Below are 26,327 nucleotides of genomic sequence, written 5' to 3' on the forward strand. Positions count from 1 at the left end.
ATGGAAGTTGGCAATAGAACCACAGTCACTGCGTTTGTTCTCCTAGGACTATCCAACAACCCTCTGATCCAGGGAGTACTCTTCGTACTGTTCCTGGTGATCTACCTCCTGACCCTCACAGGGAACCTGCTGGTGCTGCTGGTGATCAGTACTGATTCCCATCTCCACTCTCCCATGTACTTCTTCCTGCGTCACCTCTCCTTCCTGGATGCTTTCTATTCCTCGATCATCGTGCCTAAACTGCTAGAGAATCTTCTTTCCAAGAAGAAGACTATATCTCTCCTTGAGTGTTTCACTCAGATCTCCTTGGTCATAATTTCTGGGGCCACTGAGGCTTGCCTCCTTGCAGTCATGGCCTATGACCGGTTCCAGGCTGTGTGCCACCCACTGCTGTACATGGTGGCTATGAACAGGAAGGTATGTACTGGCCTGGTGGGAGCCTCCTGGGCCATAGGAATTGGGACTGGCTTAGTTGACACTATCTTTCTGGCTCAGCAGCATTTCTGTGGCCCCAACCTTGTCCACAGTTTTGCCTGCGAAGCTCCCCCAGTGCTCCTGTTGGCCTGTTCTGACCCCTACATTAGCATCGCCTCCATCTTTACCACCATGATGGTCCTAGGCCTTGGAAATTTTGTCCTGCTGCTGGGCTCCTACACCCGTATCATCACAACAGCCCTGGGGATCAACTCTGCTACGGGTCGGAACAAGATCTTCTCTACCTGCTCTTCTCATATTCTTGTGGTCACCATCTTTTATGGTTCTGGAATTTTCAGGTATGTCATACTACACTCCCCTATTATAAATGTAGGATATTCCTCACCCTAGTGGCATTAGTCTATAGAACAGAGCATTGCAAAGTCCCAGGAAAATAATTGTACTGGAATTCAGAGGGCCTGCATTCTAGTTCTGACTCTGCTGTGCACTAGCTGTGTGAATTATTAAAAAATCTATTTTCTTTATGAGGCTTCAATATCTAACTCTGAAAAATGAGCATAAATAAGCATAAATGAAGCATAAATGAGCATAAATGGAGTATTTCCTATTTTCATTCACCTATGATTTGGGAGTTCTCAAAAGGCAATCAGAGAGCTTTCAGAAGATTTTTATTCAATGCTAGACAAAAAAATATAAAATGTCATCCTTAAAACAGATGCCATATTTCTTTCCTGTTGGAAGAGGATGTATCCAAAGCATATTTGTGTCATAACTATTTATTAGACACATACTATACAGCGGCTGCTTTACATGGTCAAGCTTAATTTTAGTGTGTATCGCACTGCAAGAGAAACTTGCTAACCTCTTTTTCAGGTAAGATCTCTGACTTATAGGAATAACCAGGTATTTTCTCAAAGGTCCCAGAACAAGCTAGTAATGGAGACATAGTATAAACCAAGTCTCACTGACTTCAAACCTTACACTCTTTCCTACCGTGCTTCTCTCAAACATAAGCAGCTCTAGCTGATGCCTCCTCACAGCCTAGGACACAGAACAACTGATGGGCTGGGCTCTCTACTGGTGAGGTGAAGATGGAGTTGCACAAATTGCTCCATAGTTTTCTCACATGCTTGTTACGTGGAGAGAAGTTGGGGTGGGAAAGACTGATAAGGAATGGTCCAGGAGAGCTCACCTAAGACTTTAAACAAATCTTTTCGTCACCCTTTGTCTGAGTTTCCTCATATATAATAAGGAGACAATAAAATTTCTCCTACCTACGTCACAGAAATGTCAGGAGGGATAAATTAGATGATGAAGAATGACAGTAAAATAAATATCTTTTTTAAGCAAGCACACCAGAACCCACACAGAACATTCCAATGGTGACGGCACCAACAAACAAAAAGCAAATACAAAGTAAATGTAATGCTTCTTTGTGAAGTACTCCCAGTGACACTTAACAACATGCATCCAAAACTTATTCTTATTATTTTAGATTCGTTTCATGTGTTCCATACACTTTCATTTCCACTTTATTTACCAAGCTTGACTTCTTTTGAAGACCAAAGAAAATGCACCTGAAATGACGAATGTTTGTTCCACTAAGCATTATAATAATAAGGTGCTGTGATTCTGAGAGTAATTCCAGTCATAAATGTTGGGAACAATGACTTTATTGGATTAAGCATACAATTTTGCAAGGAATAATCATCACAAGATGAGAACAAATAGTTGTATATATAGGGAAAAGAAGAGAGAAAACCCTCATATTATCATCTTAACTATCAAGGAAAGATGCTATTATTAGCTCTATTCTAACCTGTAGCACTTGATGTGCGGAAGGACTTTCTCTTTCCCATCATTTTCTGCATAAGATCACTCATATTTGGAGGTGTTTCGAGGCAGAAGTGACTGACTTCTCACTGATCATACTGTCATTTCTAGATGCTGTCACCAATGATAGATGACTCAGCTCTAAGGACCCTCTTTGCAGAGTTTCTGGGATGGGACCGACCGTGGCTGCCAGCACTATTGTGGCCATTGTCTTGAGCTCAGTTTACTCCTTTGTGCCATTTCCTTCGAGGTACATGACTCCAGCATCCGGCTCAGCCCTGGAACACATGCTCTCCGTGCAGTACAGTGTGGTGACCCCATTGCTAAACCCCCTCATCTACAGTCTGAAGAACCAGGAGGTGAAGGCAGCTCTGAGGAGGATGCTGGCCAGGAAGCCCAGGCTTACCTTCTAACCCAGGCTCCATTGTTTCCGCATAACAGGAGGAAAAGTTGTGGGAAGGAAGAGGAGGCGAGAAGCACTATCATCACTCAGCTGTCTCAGCATTCTTTCATTCCAAAACAGAAGGGTTAGTTCCTCTGACCCCAAAGTCCTCCCCAAGTCAAATGAGATGGGAAAACCTCCACAGAGGGGATGACACCCATCCACAGGGGGTTCAGTCACCACACAAGAAAATCTTCACAAAAATAGTATGAAGCATCTCAAAAATTAAAAATTAGAACTATCATATGATCTGGCAATTCCACTTCTGGAAATATATCCAAAGGAAACGACAACACTAACTCAAAAAGCTATCTGCACCCCCCATGTTCATAGCAGCATTATTTACAGTAGCTAAGACATGGAAACAATTTAAGTATTCATTGATGATTGAAAAGATAAAGAAGTTGTGATATACACAATGGAGTGTGATTCACTCAATACAAAATGAGGAAATCCTACCATTTGCAACAACGTAGATGGACCCTGAAGGCATTATGCCAAGTGAAATAAGTCAGACAGAGAAAGACAAATATTGTATGATCTCACTTACATGTGGAATCTAAAAACTTAATTTTTAAAAAATAAACTCATAGAAAAAGAGATCAGACTTGTGGGTACCAGAAGCGGAGGGTGAGGAGAGGGAAAATTGGAGGAAGGTAGTCAAAAGGTACAAATTTCCAGTTATAAGATAAATAAGTGCTATGGATGTAATGGGCAACATAACAACTATGCTTTGTACTGCTGTACGATATATAGGAAAGTTGTTAAAAGAGTAAATCCTTAGAGTTCCCATCACAAGAGAATTTTTTTCCTTTTTCTTTTCTTCTCTTCTTTTCATTATATCTATATGAGATGATGGATGTTAGCAAACCTACTGTAGCAATTATTTCACAATGTATGTAAATCAAACCATCATGCTGTACTCCTTAAACTTATACAGTGATGTATGTCAATTATTTCTCAAAAAAACTGGGAGAAAAAAGAATAGTTTCAATTTTTCAAAACAAGACAGAAGTCTCGAATTTATTTGGAGTCCTCTACTTTCTCCGAGGAATAAACAAAACGTTTCTGTGAGCAAAGATTGGCCTGTGGGTCACTAATTGTGATATCTGCAAAAACATGCTACTACTACTTATATATAAGTTATAGAACAAAAGGAAAAATGTATTTGATTCTGTAAACATTTCACAATAGCATATCACTTCTATATCTCTTTCACAGATCAAATCCATACCTCTGTCTTCATTTCTGCAACAAAAGTACCAGTTTTCTTCCTTCTTGCTAACTGGAAAATAGTATTCTGCTTCCTTTCAAAGACCTATCTCTCCAGTCAGGAGCTGAATTCCATCCACTTTTTTCCTCAGAAATCTTATTTTATCATGTGTGTCCTCTCTCATCTAATATCTTCAACGACTCTCTCAACTCAGCATAAGTGTGCTACATCCATTCTCTCCCATCTGGAAAAACAGCAGCAGCCACTGTGCGCCCTGCCTGGATCCCAGGCACCAGATTCACTGTCACACATTTTGAAAGAATGATCCTTATTTATTTCTCCAGGTTTTCTTTGCCTTTCAATTGTTTTTTTTTAATTTAGCTTTATTGGTGTATAATGGACACATAAATGTCCTTTAATTCTTATTCAAATGCAGTGGGGCTCCTGTCCCCACTACTCTTTTAAAACCACTCTTATAGATGCACCGATGAACCCGTTGATTGCTAAATCCAATGAACAACTTTTACTTTGCCGCAAACCTTCACCCCCTGTACACTGTATATTGTTCATCAATAGGCTGACATTTCAATTACCTTCCTTCAAAATTAGTACACAATGGATATATGTTAATCACAGAAAAAATAAGAAAATAAAGGAAAAGAGTAGAAGCTTGTAGCTGTAGATTAGTTATGTTTAAAATGCCTGCTTGAAAGTCTTGCTTCTTTGGCATACCAAAATATATTTTGTGATGTACTGAAGGTCCTGAAGCCCACCAAATGTCACAGTGCATTTCAGCCTAACTCACTGTCTGAATTAAGTTATAAAAGTAGCCAAATTGACTAGGAATTGTGTCATTTGTAGTAAATCCAGATCTACTTCTGAGTTTGTGGTTCATGCTGCTGTGAAAATGTTTTCCCTGTTACCTTTCTCAGTTTGTACTGAGAGGATTTCCTTTTACCCTTCGTAGCTCAGAGAGCCCTGACGTATCATCTCTAACACAATAAACATGCTCCTGAAGGCAAAAGAAAAAGTCTATTGCAAGTTTCTTTTTGATGGTGGGAAGTTGGAAGCAATTTGGGTTAGTTAGAAAATTTATTTTAGGACGATAAAAGCTAAGCTGGTACAGAAGAGGTCCCACAATACAAGGAATCAAACAAAATAAAAGATCATTTGTCTCTCAGGGCCAGAGATGTCTGGATGGCCCAGAGTGAAAGGCCCGAGTTCCTGCTATTCAGCTGCTTAGTGATTTCCTAGGGACTTCCTCAATCAACAACCCTTCAACCCTCACCCACAGCAAAGACTGATAATTGCCCTCCAGTACCTGCCCTTCCCTTCTACCTTTCAGTAATAGAGCTTTCCCATGTTTTAGAGACATGACTCTTCATATAATGTAGAGACCACGTTTTTCATCCCGAAGTGGTCCAAGCTGGGCAACAATCAAGGAGCTGGTAATTGTTGGAAGCTGGGTGACAGATACAGAGGGATTATTGCACTATTCTTTCTACTTCTGTATGTGTTTAAATTTGCCCACAATAAAGAGTTTTTACCACAATTAAAATCTTTTTTTTTTTTTTTTTTGGTGGAAGATTAGCCCTGAGCTAACATCTGCTGCCAGTCCTCCTCTTTTTGCTGAGGAAGACTGGCCCTGAGCTAACATCCATGCCTGTCCTCCTCTCCTTCATACATGGGACGCCTACCACAACATGGCTTGCCAAGCAGTGCCATGTCCGCACCCGGGATCTGACCTGGTGAACCCCGAGCCACCAAAGTGGAACACGTGCACTTAACTGCTTCACCACCAGGTTGGCCCTTAAAATCTTTTTTTTAAGTTTTTAATCTACTTGGACTTTATTTAAATTGCAACAAATACAAGAATTCATTTTAGATAACATGATAAAATTTTGTTCTCTTTTATTATCTTTAAAATATCTTTAGGGGCCAGCCCTGTGGCCAAGTGGTTAAGTTCCCTCAGTCTGCTTTGGAGGAATGGGGTTTGCCTATTTGGATCCTGCACACGGACATACACACTGCTCATCAAGCCACGCTGTGGCCACATCCCACATAGAAGAACTGGAATGACTTACGACTAGGATGTACAACTATAAACTGGGGCTTTGGAGAAGACAAAAAAAAACAGAGGAAGATTGGCAACAGATGTTAGTTCAGAGCCAATCTTCCTTACCAAAAAACATTTAAAAAAAAAAAACAAGAAAGTCCAGTTGTCATCAAATATTATTTTTTAAAATCTTTAATTTCTTTCAAAATATCGTCAATATCATTTCCCATTTTTATATTTTATCATTATCTTATTTTCATAATCATAAATATTACTTAAAACATAAGAAAATGGGAAGGAAGGGAAGAACAGACAGAGGGAGGGAGGGAAGGAGGGAGGGAGGCAGGATAGAAAGAAGGAAGGAAAGGAGGAAATTCCAAGCCTTAGAACTAGGAAATCTTAGAACTCTATATTTTTATCTTTAGAAATTATTGGCCACCTTAGGACCTTTCTTGTATGATGCAACCCACTGAAACAAGAGTGACACAGGGGAAGAATACTTAGCCCTGGAGAACTCATTCAGACTCAGAGCAGGCCTCCTGCTTAAGGGCTCTCCAGGGACCTCTCTCACTCTCCAAGGTCTACACCTGAGATCAAGTCCCTCTGCCCATCGTTACGTGGAAGGCAGAGCCAAGAAGACTTCTCCTTGGACAGAAACACTATAGGGATATTTCCTTGCCCAGAAGTTCCACCCCTACATCTTCTAAAGGAAGGACAAAGTTGAAGAAAGCCCACAGAGCCCTAGATATAATTGTGGCTTTTGCCCCAGAGTTGGAAAGGATGCCATTCAGATATCCTCCAGCGAGAGCATCTCTTGTTGGCCTAGGGAGACCACGTAAAGACAATTTCCTTCTTATTCAAGTCCATCATCTCCTAACTACCCACCCTGGAAACCCGCAAGTATACAAGCCATGAACAGAGATCAGGTCCTCATTTATCATCTTCCTGAGTTGCCCATCAAGGAAGAGGGAGGGGTGACCACTTTACCTTCCTCTGGTCTAGACTAGAGGAAACCTAGAGTAGAGGTCTGGACTAGACTAGAATAGACCTATAACTGCCCATTTTAACATGTGTCCTAGGTGTGTTTTTATCTCTCCTCTTTTTTTTTATTTTGACAGTTGTCATCCTTGTGATAAACAGATGATAGTGCAGGTTAAAATTGGCTTGATCCAAATATACTGTTACCAACTCAGAGAATAGCACAGTCTTCATGGACTTTCGTGTTACTGAGATTACAGTGCCAACAGTAGATGTTACAGATTCACGGAAACCGTGGGATGGAAAGGCCTTGGAGTAACTGAAGTGCACAGCACTCACCTCCTTTGTGAAGGCTTCCTCCATGAAACCAGCACACTGATTGCATGCCGCTTCTGCTTGAGATAACACAGAAGGGGAAAGGGGGCTTCTATGTACTACCAGAGCTACCCGAGGAAAACTCGCCCCCAATCTTTAGAATGTCTGAGCTGGAACCGATTGAGGAAACCATCTAGTTTTCCCTGATTGGTTTTGGGTGTTTTTAAATGAGAAACTCAAGTGACTTCCTCACGCACTTACAGTGGCAGAAAAAGGTCTTGCAACATCAGCAGGGGTCACAATACCTCTATCAATCACTCAAATATTCATCATGTCTGTAAGCCAGATGGTCAGCTAGAATGTCTATTGCTAATTCACTATACCAGTCAGCCCTCCTGCGATTTGAGCTCAGTTCCTTTTGGAACTGGACAACGGCACTTCTCAGTGCTTTGGAGTGTGTACCAAACTTCTTTCCTTTCCTTCTCCAGTCTGAATCTATGTTCTCTTCTCTTTCTTTTCTAGGGCTGATGCTCTACACTCTTCCTTCTCACCTTCTCCAGCTTGGCAAATAATTTACTGCCCGAGCTTGAAGAGCTGAACAGGTCTGATACGGCAGGGTCGCCTCTGCTACATAATCTGTCCTGGGTCAGCCCAGAAGCTTTGCTCCTAATGCCTCACCCCAAGGTGTGCTCTGAGACTCATAACACATTTGAGCATTCTTGTCAGTTCTTGTCCCCCTGAGGGGAAACTTAAATACTCCATGGAAGTTGGCAATAGAACCACAGTCACTGCGTTTGTTCTCCTAGGACTATCCAACAACCCTCTGATCCAGGGAGTACTCTTCGTACTGTTCCTGGTGATCTACCTCCTGACCCTCACAGGGAACCTGCTGGTGCTGCTGGTGATCAGTACTGATTCCCATCTCCACTCTCCCATGTACTTCTTCCTGCGTCACCTCTCCTTCCTGGATGCTTTCTATTCCTCGATCATCGTGCCTGAACTGCTAGAGAACCTTCTTTCCAAAAAGAAGACAATATCTCTCCTTGAGTGTTTCACTCAGATTTCCTTGGTCATACTTTCTGGGGCTGCTGAAGCTTGCCTCCTTACAGTCATGGCCTATGACCGGTTCCAGGCTGTGTGCCACCCACTGCTGTACATAGTGGCTATGAACAGAAAGGTATGTACTGGCCTGGTGGGAGCCTCCTGGGCCATAGGAATGGGGACTGGCCTGGTTAACACCATCCTTCTGGCTCAGCAGCATTTCTGTGGCCCCAACCTGGTCCACAGTTTTGCCTGTGAGCTCCCCCCAGTGCTCCCGTTGGCCTGTTCTGACCCCCACATTAGTATCGCCACCATCCTGACCACCATGGTGGTTCTGGGCCTTGGCACCTTTGTCCTATCGCTGGGTTCCTATACCCGTATCATCACAACAGCCCTGAGGATCAACTCTGCCACGGGTCGAAGCAAGATCTTCTCCACCTGCTCTTCTCATTTTCTTGTTGTCACCATCTTTTATGGTTCAGGCATTTTCAGGTATGTCACACTATACCTCCTGAATGTAAATTTAGTATCTTCCTTGCCCTAAAGTGGCCTTGGTCTATAGAACAAGGCATTGCAAATCCCAGGAAAATAATTGTACTGAATTCAGAAGGCCTGGGTTCTAGTTCTGGCTCTGGTGTGGACTATCTTGTGAATTATAAGAAATCCATTTTCTTTCTGAGGTGTCAGTATTTAACTCTGAATAACGACCTATACAAGGACTAATGATTTTCCCACTTTCATTAATCTGTGATTTGGGAGTCCTTGAAAGGATATCAGAGAGTTTCAGTAGATTTTTATTCAGTGCTAGACAAAAAAATAAAACATATCATCCTTAAAATAGATGCCATCTTTCTTTCCTACTGGAAGAGGATGTATCCAAAGTTTATTTGTGTTATGACTATTTATTAGACAGCTACTATACAGCAGCTGCTTTACATGGTCAAGCTCAATTGAATGTATCACACCACAAGAGAAACTTGCTAACTCCATTTTCAGGTAAGAAACCTGAGTTACAGGAGTAACCAGGTATTTTCTCAAAGGTCCCAGAACAAGCTAGTAGTGGAGCCATAATATAAACGAAGTCTCACTGACTTCAAACCTTATGCTCTTTCCTACCATGCTTCTCTCATTCATAAGCAGCTCTAGCTGATGCCTCCTCACAGCCTAGGACACAGAATAACTGATGGGCTGGGCTCTCTACTGGTGAGGTGGAGATGGAGTTGCACAAATTGCCCCATAGTTTTCTCACATGCTTGTTACATAGAGAGAAGTTGGGGTGGGAAAGAATGATAAGGAATGGTCCAGGAGAGCTCACCTGAGCATGTGAACAAATCTCTTCATCTCTCTCTGTCTTAGTTTCCACATACGCCATAGGGAACAATAAGATTTCTCTTACCTACTTCACAGAAATCTTAGGAGGGTAAATTAGGTGATGAAGAATGACAGTAAAATAAATATCTTGTTTAATCAAGCACACCAGAACCCACAAACAACATTCCAATGATGATGACACCATTGCACAAAAGAAATAGTAATGTGTCTTTGGGAAATACTCCTAGTGACACTTAAGAAGATGCATCCAAAAACTTAATCTTATTATTTTGGATTCACATCTTGTGCTTAACACATTTTTATCTTCCAATTAACACATTTTTATCTCTCTCTTCATTTACCAAGCTTGGCTTCTTTTCTGATCAAAGAAACTGCACCTAAAAGGACTAATGTTTGTTCCACTAAGCCTTATAAAAATAATGTGTTGTGATTCTGAGGGTAATTCCAGAGCCATAAATTTTGGGAACAATGACATTCTTGGACTAAGCATACAGCTTTGCAAGGAATAATCATCACAAGATGAAAACATATAGTTGTATATATAAGGAAAAGAAGAGAAAAAATCCTCATATTATTGTCATAGCTATTAAGGAAAGACGCTTTCAAGAGTATGAATTGCTACAGAAATGCATGAAGCTATTATTAGTTCTATTCTAACCTGCAGCAGCTCATATGCTGCCGAATCCCCTTTTTCCTCAGGGCAGCTCCTATCACGTTCTGCATAAGATCACTCATGTTTGAAGGTGTTTGAAGGCGGAAACAACTGGCTTCTCGCTGATCAAACAGACATTTCTAGATGCTGCTACCAGTGATAGTCAACTCAGCTCTGAGGACCCTCTTTGCAGAGTCTCTGGGATGGGATGGACCGTGGCTGTCAACAGCATTGTGACCATTATCCTGAGCTCAGTTTACTCCTTTGTGCCATTCCCTTCAAGGTACATGACTCCAGCATCCGGCTCAGCCCTGGAGCAAGTGCTCTCCGTGCAGTACAGTGTGGTGACCCCATTGCTAAACCCCCTCATCTACAGTCTGAAGAACCAGGAGGTGAAGGCAGCTCTGAGGAGGATGCTGGCCAGGAAGCCCAGGCTTACCTTCTAACCCAGGCTCCATTGTTTCCGCATAACAGGAGGAAAAGTTGTGGGAAGGAAGAGGAGGCAAGAAGTGCTATCATCACTCAGCTGTCTCAGCATTCATTCTTTTCCAAAACAGAAGCCCTAGCTCCCCTGACTCCAGTGTCCTCCCCTTGTCAAGCAAGATGGGAAAACCTCCACAGGGGAGCTGACACCCATCCACAGGGGGTCCAGTCACCACACAAGAAAATCTTCACAAAAACAGTATGAAAGATCCTCAAAAAATTAAAAACTGGAACTATCATATGATCCAGCAATCCCACTTCTGGGAATATATCCAAAGGAAATGAAACAATAACTCAAAAAGCTATCTGCACCCCCATGTTCATAGCAGCATTATTTACAGTAGCCAAGACATGGACACAACCTAAGTGTCCATCGATGGATGAATAGATAAAGAAGTTGCAGCACAAATATAAAATGGAATATCAGGGCCTGGCCCGGTGGCCTAGCGGTTAAGTTCTCACATTTCACTTCTCAGGGGTCTGAGGTTCGCCGGTTCGGACCCCAGGTGCGGACATGGCACCGCTTGGCACGCCATGCTGTGGTAGGCGTCCCACGTATAAAGCAGAGGAAGATGGGCACGGATGTTAGCTCAGGGCCAGGCTTCCTCAGCAAAAAGAGGAGGACTGACAGTAGTTAGCTCAGGGCTAATCTTCCTCAAAAAAAAAAAAAATGGAATATCATTCATCCATAAACATGAGGAAATCCTACCATTTGCAACAACATGGATGAATCTTGAAGTGAAGTGTGGATGAATGCTGAGTGAAGTAAGTCAGACAGAGGAAGACAAATACTGTATAATCTCACTTACATGTGGAATCTAAAAAAAAATTAAATTTTTTTAAAAATACAATCATAGAAAAAGAGATCAGACTTGTGGTCACTAGAGGAGAGGGTGGTGGAAGGGAGAATTGGAGGAAGGTGGTCAAAATGTACAAAATTCCAGTTATAAGGTAAATAAATACTAGGGATGTAATGTACAACGTGATGGCTATAGTTAACACTGCTGTATGATATATAGGAAAGTTGTCAAGAGAGTAAATCCTGAGTTCTCATCACAAGGTGACATTTTTTTTTTATTCTTTGTTTTTTTTCCCGTTTCTTTTTTTCCTTTTCTTTTAAAGATTGGCACCTGAGCTAACATCTGTTGCCAATCTGTTTTTTCCCTTCTTCTTCTCCCCAAAGCCCCCCAGTACATAGTTGTATATTCTGGTTGTAGGTCCTTCTGGTTGTGCCATATAGGACACCACCTCAGCATGGCCTGATGAGTGGTGCCATGTCCATGCCCAGGATCCAAACTGGTGAAAACCTGGGCAGCCGAAGCAGAGCGCGCAAACTTAACCACTCAGCCACGGGACCGGCCCCCTCTTCTTTGTTTTTTTAATACTGTATCTATATGGATGATGGATGTTGGCTGAAACTATTGTGATAATCATTTCATAACATATGTAAATCAAACCGTATTGCTGTATACCTTAAACTTATACAGCAATGTATGTCAATTGTTTCTCAATAAAACTGGGGGGAAAAAGAACAGAAAATCCCCATGGCTTCACTGGCCATTTCTACTGCTATTGCTCTTTCCTCTCACTTCTGGTCCTTTCTTCCCCTACCTTTTCTGCCTCTCCCTCTCTTTCACTTCTGTCTGTGCACAAAGTGTAAATCAAGCTATTCAACCACTATCAAATATCCCACTGCATTCTGGGAGAACCCCATGATGGTACTGTGAGACCCAGCTCCTCCTTTGCTCCCATCCCAAAAAATCCCTGGCAAGATATGCAGCTTCATAATTTAGAAAGAAATGAAATGAAATAAATGTATCTCCCTTGTCTTTGTTCATATCAAGCAACACCTAAAGTAGAGCATAGCAAATAGTAAATCCTCAGTAACTATTTGTTGACAGATTAAGGAATGAATGAAGAAACAAATGATGGATCTATCTGAAGAGTTCTTTCTCTTACTTGATTCTAGGAAATGGGAGAAGGTGACTGTGCTCCTCTGAAATATAAGTCTTGAGAGTAAAATCCCTGTCAAATATCTTCTGTATCCCCAGTGCCTAGTATAGTCCAGTCACCTGATAGGCTCTCAATTACTGTGAAAAAAAATGAGTGAATGAGAGAGAAGGGACAGTGAAAGAAGAAACATATGAAAAGGAACATTTAATTTTATGCGTTAAAATTCCTGCCTTCACAACAACGCAGATGTCAGAGGAAAGTAGCATGGAGGAGAAATCAGGACAGAAAGAGAGAAAGAGAGTCCATATTGTTGGGCTCCGTGCTGAGTGCTCCTCACACAGAACTCCGTGAATGTGTGCACTCTGACTCCCCTGCCCTGAGCCTCCCCACCACCCACCTTAGCCTGGACCACTTCAGAACCCTGCCTGGTTCAAGACTTGCTCCAGGTCTAGAGGGGGAGAAGAAGTTGGAGAGAGTAGAACAAAGGCTCAGCTGCCATCTTATCTCCCATTCAGCTCCCAAGAAAGCTCTCAGGAAAAGAACAGAAGCAATTGCCTGTCTTGTTTTTATCCAAAGACCAAGAGGGCTGATCAGTCAAGATGAATTCTATGCCAGCTTCCTGGCTTCTCTCTGTTCTTGTCTTCTGACCTTCAGGCTAAGATCCTCTCTGAAAACAAATTTATTGTCAGTTTCCTTCAACAAAGTCCTCTGAAGATTATGGCCTCATATATTGTACACACACAGGTGAAATTTCCTGATCTTCTCTGTAACGTGAAGGCCAGGGTTATGGGGTTGAGAAAAACAGTCCCAGCTTTAGTTGCATTTCTGCTCTGGCCACTTGGTGGAGCTGGTCCCTTATATTTTCCAGAGCATGTGCCTTCCTGAGGGTGTAACTGAGGCAGGGTAATAAGTAAGAAGTAGATGTGTGAGATCAGCGGGAGGAATGGCCATCCAACTGTGCCCTGCCACACACACCCCCATACACAGGAGTTACTCCTAAAACCCTGTAGAATTGGGGGAAAGACTTCTGAGAAAGAGTTTGTTTTCGTTAAGGATAGGGGAGAAGTGACCTCTCCACCCCTTGCCTGGCCCTATAGGTCCCTAAATAGACCATAGAGCCTTCATTTGGGAGCTGGTCTCTTCATTGGGTGCTGAAACAAGAGAAGCATTGTCTGACTGCCTAAAGCCCCAGCAGGTATAGGGAGTGGAAGGAGTGTAATCAGCCTTACTAGACATCTTAGGAAGGCAGGAAGAAGAAGAATACAGGAATTAGAAGATAAATCAGCTAATTCAGAAATAGAGCAATTTAAATTGGAGTTTTGGAATGCTGGATTGTCAAAGCAAGAAGAGATTTCATAAAAACCACCTAGACCAAAACCCTCATTTTAAGATGGGGAAACTGAGGCACAGAGGATGAAGATGACTTGCCCAGGTTCAGACCATCACTGAGCAGCAGAAAAAGACTTTAGTACTTAAATTTCCTGAGTCTCCTTTTTTCACATTTCTCTTAATCATTAGAATAAGTAAGGTTCTGGAAACATCCTCCTTAAAAACAAGTGAAGCATGATCCAGGGTAAAGGGTGCAGGGTGCAGGTGTCCAGAGTCTTCAGTTGCTGAGCTAACTGTAAGGGTCCTCTGTTCTTGTCTCTGGCTTCCAGAGAGAGTTCTTCTCACAGCTCTTTATGAAGGGTATTCCTTTACCCTGAACCCCCTCAAGTCACCCATTTCAGATTCTTGGAGCCACTTGGTGTCCTTTGCCCACTCCACATCTCCACCTGTCAAAATCCCACCCACATTACAAAACCAGCTTAAATATCACTCCTTTCATGAATCCTTCCTTGATCCCTTTTCCCACAGCCCTCCCTCCCCAAATATAAACTATTTTTCCTCTTATGAATGTTCAGGGCACATTACTAACCTCTCTCATGATGCTTATGACATTGCTCCCTGTATTATATTTATTATTGTTTATCTTGTCTGTCCTTCTAGTCTTTGAGGGAAGAGACCCTTTTAGCCAACTTTGGATCCCCACTATAGTTCCTTGAATATGCCAGGTGGTCAATAAAAGTTTGTTGAATTGAAATGGTACAGAAAGTAACCTCCATCTTTGTTATAAGTTCAGCCTATTTCCTCTTCAGTAGAGATGAAAGGTGGCTATAACCTATGGCGTCAGTGTCCACTTACTCACCCTATTTCCTCCCTCTCCCTCCAGGAAGAAAATACAGCCAGCCACTCATAATCAGGCCCTTTATTCAGGACAGAAGTGGAATCCATTGTTGTAGTGAAAATGCCATTGGGGGCACTGAGCAAGGGTCAAAATTCCAGTGCACCAGTCATGCATCCCTGAAGAATAGTCCTCAAGTGTCCAGTGGTGTCATTATAGGGCCCAGGGCTTAGAGGCAAATTAGCTTCAAGCAGGTAGAAAGCAGAAAACTGAGGTAGCCTTAGGGAAGAGGAATTGCAGGAACATAAAGAAGGCAGAAGCAGCAAAGACAGGGGGCGTTCACAACTCCTCGCAGAGCCACTGTTCCAGCTTCTCAGAGCAGAGGGGCTTATGAGCCAACCTGATAATGGAAAAAGGAGACAGGGTAAGTTGGTTAACAGGATCTTATCTCAAACCCCCATCTAGCTTTATCCCCAGGTGGGCTGAGGTGGAAGAGTATGGATCAAAATTACAGAAAGACTTTCCTAGCCAGGTGGCAAGGTATATTTTTTTAAATCCATTTTTTAATGGATTTAATGGATAAATGGGCCATAGGGTCCATTCTTTAAAAACGAAGAAAATTGTAAGGCTAGAAAAGATGTGCAATGGTACCAAGGGCTTGCTTTGGGGTCTAGGACTAAAGAACTAATATTAGATGTTCAAGTCCAAGTGAAGGGAGGTCTGGAGCTCAGCCTTCTATTAGGGAACCCTTATAGGAAAATTGCTAAATAGGAATGTAATGAGGAAGGCTTTAAAATTGGAAACCTGAGTCTAATTGATGAGTTTTGTTTTGGAGACTACATTCTATATTAAATGACCAGGATATAGATAGAGGGGGGAGTGGAGCTGGGACTAAAGGGGTGAGAAGAAGGAGGGGAAGGAGAAAGTAGAAAATAGAATGGAGATTCACCAGTAGTCAATTCCTTCACTATCCAGGATCTTCTTGGCACACATCACGTCATCAGTAAGGTCATCATCCAGGAACTCTGGCGGAAGTCACAAAGAAAGGAATGAAAGAGCTAAGTATTACCCAGAAAGGTAATTGGTTTCCCTCTTCCCCGGATCTAGTAGGTCTGGTACTTCTCTGAAGTGGAGGTTTGTGCCTGTTGCCTTTCTATCTGTGAAAGCCAGTACAGTAATACCTCTCCCTAGGTAGGGACTCCCTTCACCTCTCTGGGGCGTCTCCAGAGGAATTATCAACTTCTTCAGATGACTTACTCTGAAAATGCAGGGTATCAGACTTCAAGATTCTCAGACAACTCAGATCATCTACTAGTGAACTTCAGGGGACTCTCTGCGGATTTGTTGATCATGAAAAATTCTAAAAACCTCTTACTCAGTACTGACAATTCAAGTCCCACAGTTGATGTGGAGTCCAAGGCAGTGAAGCCTGAGATGTGCTTGACACCAAAAAGGAGATAATCCCAGGGGTAGGCAACAGAAAAACAGAGGAACAGAGTAAAAGAAGCTACTCACTGTTACAGGAGATGCCACAGATGTTCCTGGATGGAAGGATCTGGTTGTCCCTGCACCACATTTTATTATTGATCTGGAAGAGTCCATATTCTGTTTTGCCGTTATTTTTAACTATGGTTTGTGTGTCATAACCACTGCTATGAAATATGGTACAGATCCCTGAAGGAAAGATGAGAAAGAGTTATCACAGAGATGTCCAGGCACAGCACAAATGAGAACTTGTATTCCTAGACAGAAAAAGACTGTTCGGCCAATCTCCAAATGTGATAAAGCACAAAGCATCTTGATGAGATGAAAAGAAGAGTTCTAAAAAGGGTCAAATAATGGCAGAAAGGAAAAACAGGAGAATAAATGTAATAAAAGAGTAAACAGATAAGCAGACAAGATAAGAGGATTATTAGACAATTCAATGAAAGTGAAGAAAAGAGAAGGAAAAGGAGGATAGGGGAGAGAAGCAGTTGAAGAAAGCGAGGCAGCAGGAAACTCACATTCAGGCAAAGTGACGCCTTTATAGCCATCCATGGATTTCAGCACCTGGGACAGCTCACATTTTGTAAATTGCTTGGCCTGGGTGGCAGAGAACAGGATGCCCACCAGGAGCAGTGAGGCGAAGGACATCATTTTGGCTGTCCCCAAGAACCTGAAATGGGGGCACCACTCAGCTTCACCTCCTTTTATTCTTGGAGAAAGCCTCAAGGGTTCTGGCACCAAGTCCTACATCCAGGAAGAGGATGAAGAAAGGCTGATTGTGCCAGCACAGAAACGGTGAGCCTGCCAGCTTCCTTCCGTAATTTCACCCCACTTTTATTTTCCCTCCTCCAATCTTTAGTCTGTACCAGGTATTGTTCTTTGTCCAGAGAGAGTTCCAAGCATGATCCAGTTTCCCATTTGGCATTGTTTATATCTTTGTTTCTTGTAAGGTTGGTTCTAGGAAGCAGGAAGTAGCCTACTTCAGGAACAAAGGAAGCCTCAGGGGTAACATGAACGAGGCAATCAGAACATATAATAAGGTTCCATGGCCAAGTTCCTCATCCCCCTAGAGACATACAGAATATGGAAAAGGAGTGTATGTCATCACATGCCATGGCCCCAGGATCAGAGCTTGCACTTGTCCAGCCAACCTAGGCATGGAACAAAGCCCAGGAGGAGTTCCTTGATATGGTGGTTCACAGCTGAGGGCTCAGGAATAGGGATAGAATATGGCAACATAGACGATGAGAATCAGATATAACTTGGATCCAGAGACTTCCTATTTCAGGAAGATGGAGAACTTGAAAAGTGTGTATGACAATATTTAGCTATCCTATGAGATATTGTCAGGATCCCCACCCCCAACCACCACTACCACTAAATAATCAGATACTATATTGACGTCGATTAAAAGATTGGTGCCAATAGCTGTTAGCCTCCTTCATGTCAGACTGCAATATCCTCTTTATCACAACCTCTAAACCTGATTTCTTATATTTCAGGGAATATCCATTCCAACCAAACTATTTAAGACCTCCAAACTGAAGGTATTGCAAACTGATATCCTACAACTCTTTGGAATCAAGGCAAACTCTTCTCAGTTTTATCCTGTTTTCTATACCATGGATAACCAGTATATGAAGTCGCATGAGTGAAATGAGTGTGGAGGATCTTGGTGTGCCAAAAGAGATAAGCAGAAGGTCCTGATAGCAAAGAGATACATGATCAGAAACACAGCAAAAGTGCTACATTGTGTTTCTCCTCCATTTCACCTAGAGGCATTGAAAGGGTGCATGAAGGACAGGAATAGGAATTCTATCACACTAAGCTAAGCAAGTATGGTTGAGAATATGTCTGGGAGTGAGAGATTGACCTTGAACCATGTGGGAGAGGGACAGATAAGAAAAACCAGTCCTCGAAATAAGCCAGACAGAGAAAGACACTGCATGATTTCACTCCTATGTGAAAGATAAACAAACACATGGATAAAGAGAACAGATTAGTGCTTGCAGAGGGGAAGGGGCTGAGGGGTGGGAGAAAAGGGTAGAGGGGCACATATGTATGGTGACAGATAAAAAGTAGACTACTGGTGGTGAGCACAATGCAGCTTATACAGAAATTGATAAATAATAATGTACACTCGAAATTATACAAAGTTATAAACCTTTATGATTTCAATACTGGAAAAAAATAAAATAAAAGCTAGTCCTGAGGACTACTCTTTCTAGTATTGGAGTCTAGTGTAAAACACCTTCTGTCCTGGGCTATGGGCTAAGTACCTGTGAAAGAATAAAATAGCAGGCCAGGGTATTAGGAACCACTGGGACTTTCTACATTTCCAGCCAAGTCAAAACTTAAGGCAGCAGCCTGCTTGCCTATAATTTGGTTGTACCTCTGCCTTTCCCTGTAAGCAATAAAAAGGAGTATCCAGGTCAGGAACCACAGTTAAGTGCAGAAAAGAAAATAAACGTGCCCCGGGCAAGAGGAACCATTATTTTCCTAGAAATGTTTGTAAAATAGCATGTCTGGGGGTCATCTGGAAAAGAAGATAGAAGATTCTAATGGGAACATTACAAACATTCAGAGCAAGATGTAGAATCTTGGAGATAGACCAAAGAAGGACAACAAACAAGGACCCCAGCACTGAAAGAGGAGCTGTATGGAAAGACGCGAGTACAGCTAATGGAGGAAACCTCCTGCCAAAATCTTCCTTGCCAGAGAGCTTTAGTCAGGGTGCTCTGCATGTAGACTGAGATCTGAGGCATTTACAACATACTGGATTTTTCAGAAATATGCTAGGAAGCTATGTCCATTCTTTCAAATGCTGTGGTAAAAATCAGGGTTTCTCAAACCAGTCCTTTTTGGAGAAATTCTAGAAATTATGGAATCAGAAGCACCTGATTCAAAACACATTTAGCAGAAGACATTCGAAACTAGTAGTTCGTAGGTGAGCATAGTTTATAGAGAAAGCCCAGGGCAACCATTTGGAGGGAAGACCCTTGGGACGGGCCACAATAATATTGATCATTACTTCTTACTGTGAATATACTCACCTTGTGCTACTTCCTCCCATAATTCGGGTAAATTATCACTAAACAGACAATGAAGCTAGATCTTGGACTTGAGACCCAAATTTCAGACAAATTTCCTCATTGAATTAGAAAGTTATTTAAAGCAAACAAGATTTGGAGAAGGAGTGCTTTCTATCAGCGCTTTCCTTTTTTGGTTGCTTGTGCAAAAGTCCTTGCAAAGTTACTTAGCACTGTGGGTTCACATTCTATATCCACACCAAAGGCCTACGCTCAATTTACATGGGAGTATTTTGAATTGTTTCTATAACTGCTTTTGTTGTTGTTGTTGTGTTGTTGTTTTGGGTTTGGAGGGGTTGGGGGTAGTTTTTAGTCTTTTTTATGAAAGTAACGGGTTTATAACATTATATAAATTTTAGATGTACATCATTATGTTTCAACTCCTGTGCAGGCTACATCGTGTTCACCACCAAAAGTCTAGTTTATAAATGCTTTTATGCTTAAATGAAGAATCGCTTTATTTTCGTGAATCGAGAATAGTATCAGCAAAAAATGCAAATATACAAATGTAAACCAAAACACATAAATTATTTTAAAATACACTAACTAAAATGAACTTGGCCTTCTTAATTGAATATTAGCTAAAACAAATTGATATGCATGTAATTTCCAAGAATGTTATGAAATTTCTATGCAAAACTCAATAGATAGCTTTTTTAATTTATTAAATGTCTATTTTTAAATAAACATGTATTTATATAATTATACATCAATACCTATGATAGAATCTACATCCTGCTTTTTGTTAATGTGGTACTTTTTTTCCTTTTCTGATTGGCTTCCCTCTCCCCTTCTCATTTCTTCTCTTCCACACATTGTCCATTAACTCATATTAACAGTCTACCATATATCCATCCATATTTTTGTCAATTGTTGTATTTTTATACACACATATTGTTTTGCTATTCATTTTAAAAAAATTTAATCCACCTGAAATTCCATCTGATTTCCTCTTCTGTTCAACTTGTCATATTTGTCTATTCTAACATAAATGTCTTGTTGATTTCATTTAGTGGTAGTGTAGTACTAACATTGTAGTACTAAGATGCCAATGGGACATTTGCTATGTTCTGATATCTGGTATGACAAGTCTTCCTTGTTATTCTCTTTTTTTTAGAAAATTAATCGAACTTTTAATTTTCAAAAATAATTTAAACCTACATAAAAGTTGTAAAAATATTATAATAAACTCACATATACAAATATTATAATAAACTCACATATGCCTTATACCCATAGATTCACCCACTGTCAACATTTTGCCAGATTTGTGCATTCTCTCTCATATTCTTTTTTTCTAGTTTTATTGCAATATAACCGACATACAACATTGTGTAAGTTTAAGGTGTACGATGTGATGATTTGATACATGTATGTATTATGAAATAATTACCATAATAAGGTTACTTAACACCTCCATCCCCTTACATAACTATCATTCATGTGGGTGCATGTGTGACGAGAACATTTAAGATCTACTGTCATAGCAACTTTCAAGTATGTAATATAGTATTATTAGTTAGAGTCACCATGCTGTACATTAAATTCTCCAGAAGATATTCATCTTGTAACTGAAGGTCTTACCCTTTGACCAACATCTTCACATTTCCCTACCCCCAACCCCTGGAAACCATCACTCTATTCTCTGTTTCTATGAGTTCGGTATTTTTAGTTCCACGTATGAGTGAGATCATATAGTAATTGTCTTTCCCTATCTGACATTTCCCTTAGGATAATGCCCTTAAGGACCACCTATGTTGTTGCAAGTGGTGGGATTTCCTTCTTTTTCAAGGCTGAATAATATTCCATTGTGTGTATATGTGTGTGTATATTTACCACATTTTCTTTATCCATTCATCCATTGATAGACACTTAGATTGTTTCCATATCTTGGCAATTGTGAATAATGCTGCAATAAAGAGATTTAGATATCTCTTCAAGATTGTGATTTCATTTCCTTTGGATATATACCCAGCAGTGGGATTGTTGGATCATATTATAGTTCTATTCTTAACTTTTTTGAGGAACTTCCATACTTTTTTCTCTACTGGGTGTACCAATTTACTTCCTACCAACAGTGCATAAGGGTTCCCTTTTCTCCACATTCTCACCAACATCTCTTGTCTTGCTGATAATAGTCATTCTAAGAGATGTGTGGTGATATCTCATTGTGGTTTCAATTTGCACTTCCTTGATGATTAGTAATGTTGAGCATCTTTTCACGTACCATTTGTATGTCTTCTTTGGAAAAATGTCTGTTCATGTCCTCTGCCCATTTTTTAATCAGATTATTTTGTTGAGTTTTTTGCTGTTTTTTGATTTTTTACTGTTGGGTTATATGAATCCTTTTTAATTTTTATTCTTTTTTTTTTTTTTGAGGAAGATTAGCCCAGGGCTAAGTACTGCCAATCTTCCTCTTTTTGCTGAGGAAGACTGGCCCTGAACTAACATTCATGCACATCTTCCTCTACTTTATACGTGGGACGCCTACCACAGCATGGCTTTTGCCACGTGGTGCCATGTCTGCACCCGGGATCCGAACCAGCGAACCCTGGGCCACAGAGAAGCAGAACATGCAAACTTAACTGCTGCGCCACCGGGCCAGCCCCTATATGAATCCTTTTTATATTTTTTATACTAACCCCTTATCAGTGTATGGTTTGCCAATATTTTCTCCTATTCTGTAGGTTGCCTTTTCATTTTGTTGATTGCTTCCTCTGCTGTGCAGAAGCTTTTTAGTTTAATGTGAACCCACTTGTTTATTTTTGCTTTTGTTGCTTGTGCTTTTGGTGTCATATCCAAAAAATCATTGCCAAGACCAATGTCAAGAAGCTTTTTCCCTATCTTTTCCACTAGGAGTTTTATCATTTCAGGTCTTACATTTATGTCCTTAATCCATTTCAAGTTAATATCTGTGACTGGTATAAGATTGGAGTCCAATTGACATTCTTTTGCAGGTGAATATCCAGTTTTCCTCTTACCACTCATTGAAGAGACTGTCCTTTTCCCATTGAGTATTCCAACTTACTTGTCAAAGATTAACTGACCAAATATGCATAGGTTTATGTCTGAGTTCTGTATTCTGTTCCATTGGTCTTTGTGTCTGTTTTATGCCTGTAACATACTGTTTTGACTCCTATAGCTTTGTAATAGAGTTTGAAATAAGGAAGTGCAATGCCTCTTGCTTTGTTCTTTCTCAGATTTTCCTAGGCTATTTGGGGTCTTTTGTGGTTCCATACAAATTTTAGCATTATTTATTGTATTTTTGTAAAAACTGCCATTGAAATATTGACAAAGATTACATTGAATCTGTAGATAACTTTGTGTAGTATGGATATTTTAACAATATGAATTCTTTCAATTCACTAACATAGGATATCTTTCCTTTTATTTGTGTCTTCAATTTCTTTCATCAGTGTCTTATAGTTTTCAGTGTACAGTTCTTTCACCTCCTTGGTTAAATTAATTTCTACGTATTTTATTATTTTTGATGCTATTGTGAATGGGATTGTTTTCTTTATTCCTTTTCAGATAATTCATTGTTAGTGTATAGAAATGCAACTGATTTTTGTATGTTGAGTTTGTGTCCTGCAACTTTACTGAATTCGTTTACTGGTTCTAGCGGTCTCTTGGCAGAGTCTTTAGGACTTTCTATATATGAGATGAGATCATCTGCAAACAGACTATTTTACTTCTTCCTTTCTGCTTGGAATTCGTTTTATTTCTTTTTCTTGCCTGATTGCTCTAGCTAGGACTTCCGGTACTATGTCGAATAGGAGTGGAGAGAGCGGTCTTGTTCCTGATCTTAGAGGAAAAGCTTTCAACCTTTCACCACTGAGTACGATGCTAGCTGTGGATTTGCATGGCCTTTATTATGTGAGAAATGTTCCTTCTATATTCTATATATTCTAATATTCTTCTTTTTCAAAATATGGTGACATTCCAATTTATTTTTTCATACAAATTTTAATATATTTCATCTAATTTCCACCAAAACCTGCTATCATTCAAATTAGAATTAACATAAAATATACACAGTAATTTTTAGAGAAGTAGCTTTTTATGATGTTAAATCTTTAATCTCAGAATATACCCATTTTTCTCTTTTCAGATCTTATTTTACATAATTCAGCAAGATATTATAGTGTTCTTCATACAGATTCAACCTTTTTTATTAAATTCATTCCTAAGTATATGACACTTTTTACTGTTAACGTGAATGAGATATTTTCTTCTTTCCATTTCTAGGTGTTTATAAGTAGTACAGAGAACAAGTACTTTTTTGTAAATATATCTTCTACATGGCCACCTCACAAAATATATTATAAATTCTAGTATACTTTTTACTAATATTTTAGGGTTTCTAAGTATATAATCATATCATCTCCAAAGTGATGGGGAAAGTCTCTTTTAGTTCTTTGGCTTCTAGCAAAGGGAAAGTCTCAGGAAAGCTATGTGCCTCCGCCATGGCTGAGGGCATAAAATAATTAACAACAACAATAATAGTAACCTTCTCTCATGCTAATATAAAACCATTGGCCTGTTCTCACTCAGGTCTGAAGTTTATGTTTACATATCGACATCCAGTCACGGACAGATTATAGTGGATGATACGATGCACAGAACAGACTCTCTCCACTCCTTACAGGATGAAAGCATTCATTCCCACAGCTGCTAGGAGGGTTATCTGCAGACATCATTCAACTGAATCCCTCTCTGAGAATCACTCTCAGAGGAAGAGAGCCCTTTTGCCTCAGAAGGGGATAATTCTGCATGGCCATCTCAGTTCCACAACTTCTTATAGGGTTGGCTGAGCACTTTGCTGTGACTACACCATAGTTCAACTTGTCCCTCTAACCAATCCTACTTCCTTCAGGTACCCATCTCCTCACACATACACACAGGTGTTGATTCCAAAAGCACTCTCCAATAAGCTTCTTGCATGTGAATTTCCATCTCAGAATCTGTTTCCTAGGCAACTTGATCCGTAACAAAAGATAATAATAACATCTAGTTTGTTATTGGTTAGATAATGAAAACTAAAACTACTGAAAACAGGAGCATGAAAGTCAGGCAATATTTAGAGTATTTCCTAAGGCCTTGTATTCTACAGAAGAATGGTTAAGATATTAACTAACTTTATTAAGAATGTATTAGTATGGGGCTGGCCCCGTGACCGAGTAGTTAAGTTCACCCGCTCTGCTGCAGGCGGCCCAGTGTTTCGTTGGTTCCAGTCCTGGGCGCGGACATGGCACTGCTCATCAAACCATGCTGAGGCAGCGTCCCACATGCCACAACTAGAAGGACTCACAACAAAAGAATATACAACTATGTACTGGGGGGCTTTGGGGAGAAAAAGGGAAAAAAAAAAGAGTGTATTAGTAAAATTTTCAAATCAACTAGTAAAAGAATGGAAATATAATATATAAATTTCAAACTCATACAGGAACAAAATAGAATAAGAAAATAACATACAAGCAAAAAATAGAATTATCAAAAAAGAATAAAACTAAAAAATAATAATAGATACATGGAAAATCCCCCAAATATTTTGAAATTAAAGAACACACTTCTAAGTAACCAACTTGTCAAAGAGATAAACTTAAGGGAATTTAAGAAATATTTTGAACTGATTGAAAATAAAAATATAATATTAAAATGTGTGGAATGCAGAAAGGAAGAAGTAAAATAGTCTGCTTGGAATTTCTATTGTTTTTTTTTTTTTCTGCTTTGTCTCCCCAAACTCCTCCTCCCTCCCACGCCGTACACAGTTGTATATCTTAGTTGCAGGTCCTTCTAGTTGTGGCAGGTGGGACGCCGCCTCAATGTGGCCTGACGAGCAGTGCCATGTCCGCTCCCAGGATCTGAACCCTGGGCCGCTGCAGCGGCGCGCACAAACTTAACCACTGGCCACGGAGCCGGCCCCAATGAGTTTCTATTCTTAAAGGAACTCTTACCACTTCTGAGTTGACAACAATGGGAGCTCTGACAGTTCAGCATTTCTTCTACTTAGGGTGACTTTACCACAGATTTTTAAATACTTTTGTTGCAGGAAAATTTATATACAATTAAATGCACTTATTTTAAGTATACAGTTTGACAAGTTTTGATAAATATATGCACCCATGTAACACCACAATCAAGATTTAGGACTCTTCTATCACTCCAAAAAGTTCCGTCATCTCCCTTGGCAGTCAGTGCCTCCTCCCTGACATCAGGTAGATTTTGAACTTATTTCTATAACAATTAATGAGCTTGGCATGTTCTAGAAATTCGCATAAATGGAATCATACAACATTATGTTTTATGCCTGGCTTCCTTTACTCAGTGGGATATTTTTTATATTCATCAATGATGCTACGTGTAACCACAGATCATTCCTTCTTATTACTGAGTAGTTTTTGGTTGCATGAATATACCACAATACATTTATCTATCCCTTGCCAGTGGACCTTTGAGTTGAGTTTTTTCCACTGTGGGTCTATATGAACAAGGCTGTTTTGTACATTTGAGTACAAGTCTCACTGTGAATATATGTTTTCATTTCTCTTGGATAAATACCTAGGAATGGAATTGATGTGTCATTTGGAAAATGTACAATTAATCTTATTTCTTTTAAGTCAAACTTTTGTCCAAAAAGGCTGAATTATTTTTGCATCCCCATCAATGATGTATGAGAGTTTCCATGGCTCCACATGATCACCAACACCTGGTATTATCAGTCTCTAATTTTAGCCACACTAGTGGGTATATAGTGATATCTCATCATAGTTTTAACTAATATTTGCTAATAAATATCTCTATATGTAACAACTGACCAATTCTAAATCTTCTTTTGTGAAGTTCCTATTCAAAT

General features: G+C 40.3%; 3 protein-coding genes across 4 annotated transcripts in view; 2 read left to right on the forward strand and 1 right to left on the reverse strand.

Moving 5' to 3' along the window:
* Positions 1-2,681, forward strand: LOC106836864 (olfactory receptor 8S1-like). The gene is made up of 2 exons (XM_044756428.1): positions 1-773; positions 2,519-2,681. Exons 1-2 carry the CDS (start codon positions 1-3, stop codon positions 2,679-2,681), a joined length of 936 nt encoding a protein of 311 aa, XP_044612363.1.
* Positions 2,682-8,032: 5,351 nt separating this feature from the next.
* Positions 8,033-10,743, forward strand: LOC106836863 (olfactory receptor 8S1-like). Its single transcript, XM_014850100.3, has 2 exons — positions 8,033-8,805; positions 10,581-10,743. The coding sequence occupies exons 1-2, from the start codon at positions 8,033-8,035 to the stop codon at positions 10,741-10,743; spliced, it is 936 nt and encodes a 311-aa protein (XP_014705586.2).
* A 4,222-nt stretch (positions 10,744-14,965) lies between these two features.
* Positions 14,966-26,327, reverse strand: part of LALBA (lactalbumin alpha) — a 34,095-nt gene continuing 22,733 nt past the window's right edge. The window contains exons 1-4 of one of the 2 annotated variants that reach the window (XM_014850132.3): positions 16,901-17,183; positions 16,413-16,571; positions 15,847-15,922; positions 14,966-15,297 (exon numbers count right to left, since the gene is read on the reverse strand). In XM_014850132.3, the coding sequence (XP_014705618.3) occupies positions 15,237-15,297; positions 15,847-15,922; positions 16,413-16,571; positions 16,901-17,033 (429 nt within the window). In that variant the 5' untranslated portion in view covers positions 17,034-17,183 and the 3' untranslated portion in view covers positions 14,966-15,236. Of the gene's footprint in view, positions 15,298-15,846; positions 15,923-16,412; positions 16,572-16,900; positions 17,184-26,327 lie in introns of those variants that run through there. The other variant, XM_070494596.1, reaches the window with a different exon arrangement.

Source organism: Equus asinus, chromosome 22, assembly GCF_041296235.1.
Source record: "Equus asinus isolate D_3611 breed Donkey chromosome 22, EquAss-T2T_v2, whole genome shotgun sequence".
In the NCBI taxonomy this organism is placed as follows: domain Eukaryota; kingdom Metazoa; phylum Chordata; class Mammalia; order Perissodactyla; family Equidae; genus Equus; species Equus asinus.

Coding starts and splice junctions, on each gene's coding strand:
- LOC106836863 (XM_014850100.3), top strand. CDS start 8,033: ATGGAAGTTGGCAATAGAACCACAGTCACTGCGTTTGTTCTCCTAGGA. Junction 8,806..10,580: donor TATGGTTCAGGCATTTTCAG/GTATGTCACACT, acceptor ATTCCCTTCAAG/GTACATGACTCCAGCATCCG.
- LOC106836864 (XM_044756428.1), top strand. CDS start 1: ATGGAAGTTGGCAATAGAACCACAGTCACTGCGTTTGTTCTCCTAGGA. Junction 774..2,518: donor TATGGTTCTGGAATTTTCAG/GTATGTCATACT, acceptor ATTTCCTTCGAG/GTACATGACTCCAGCATCCG.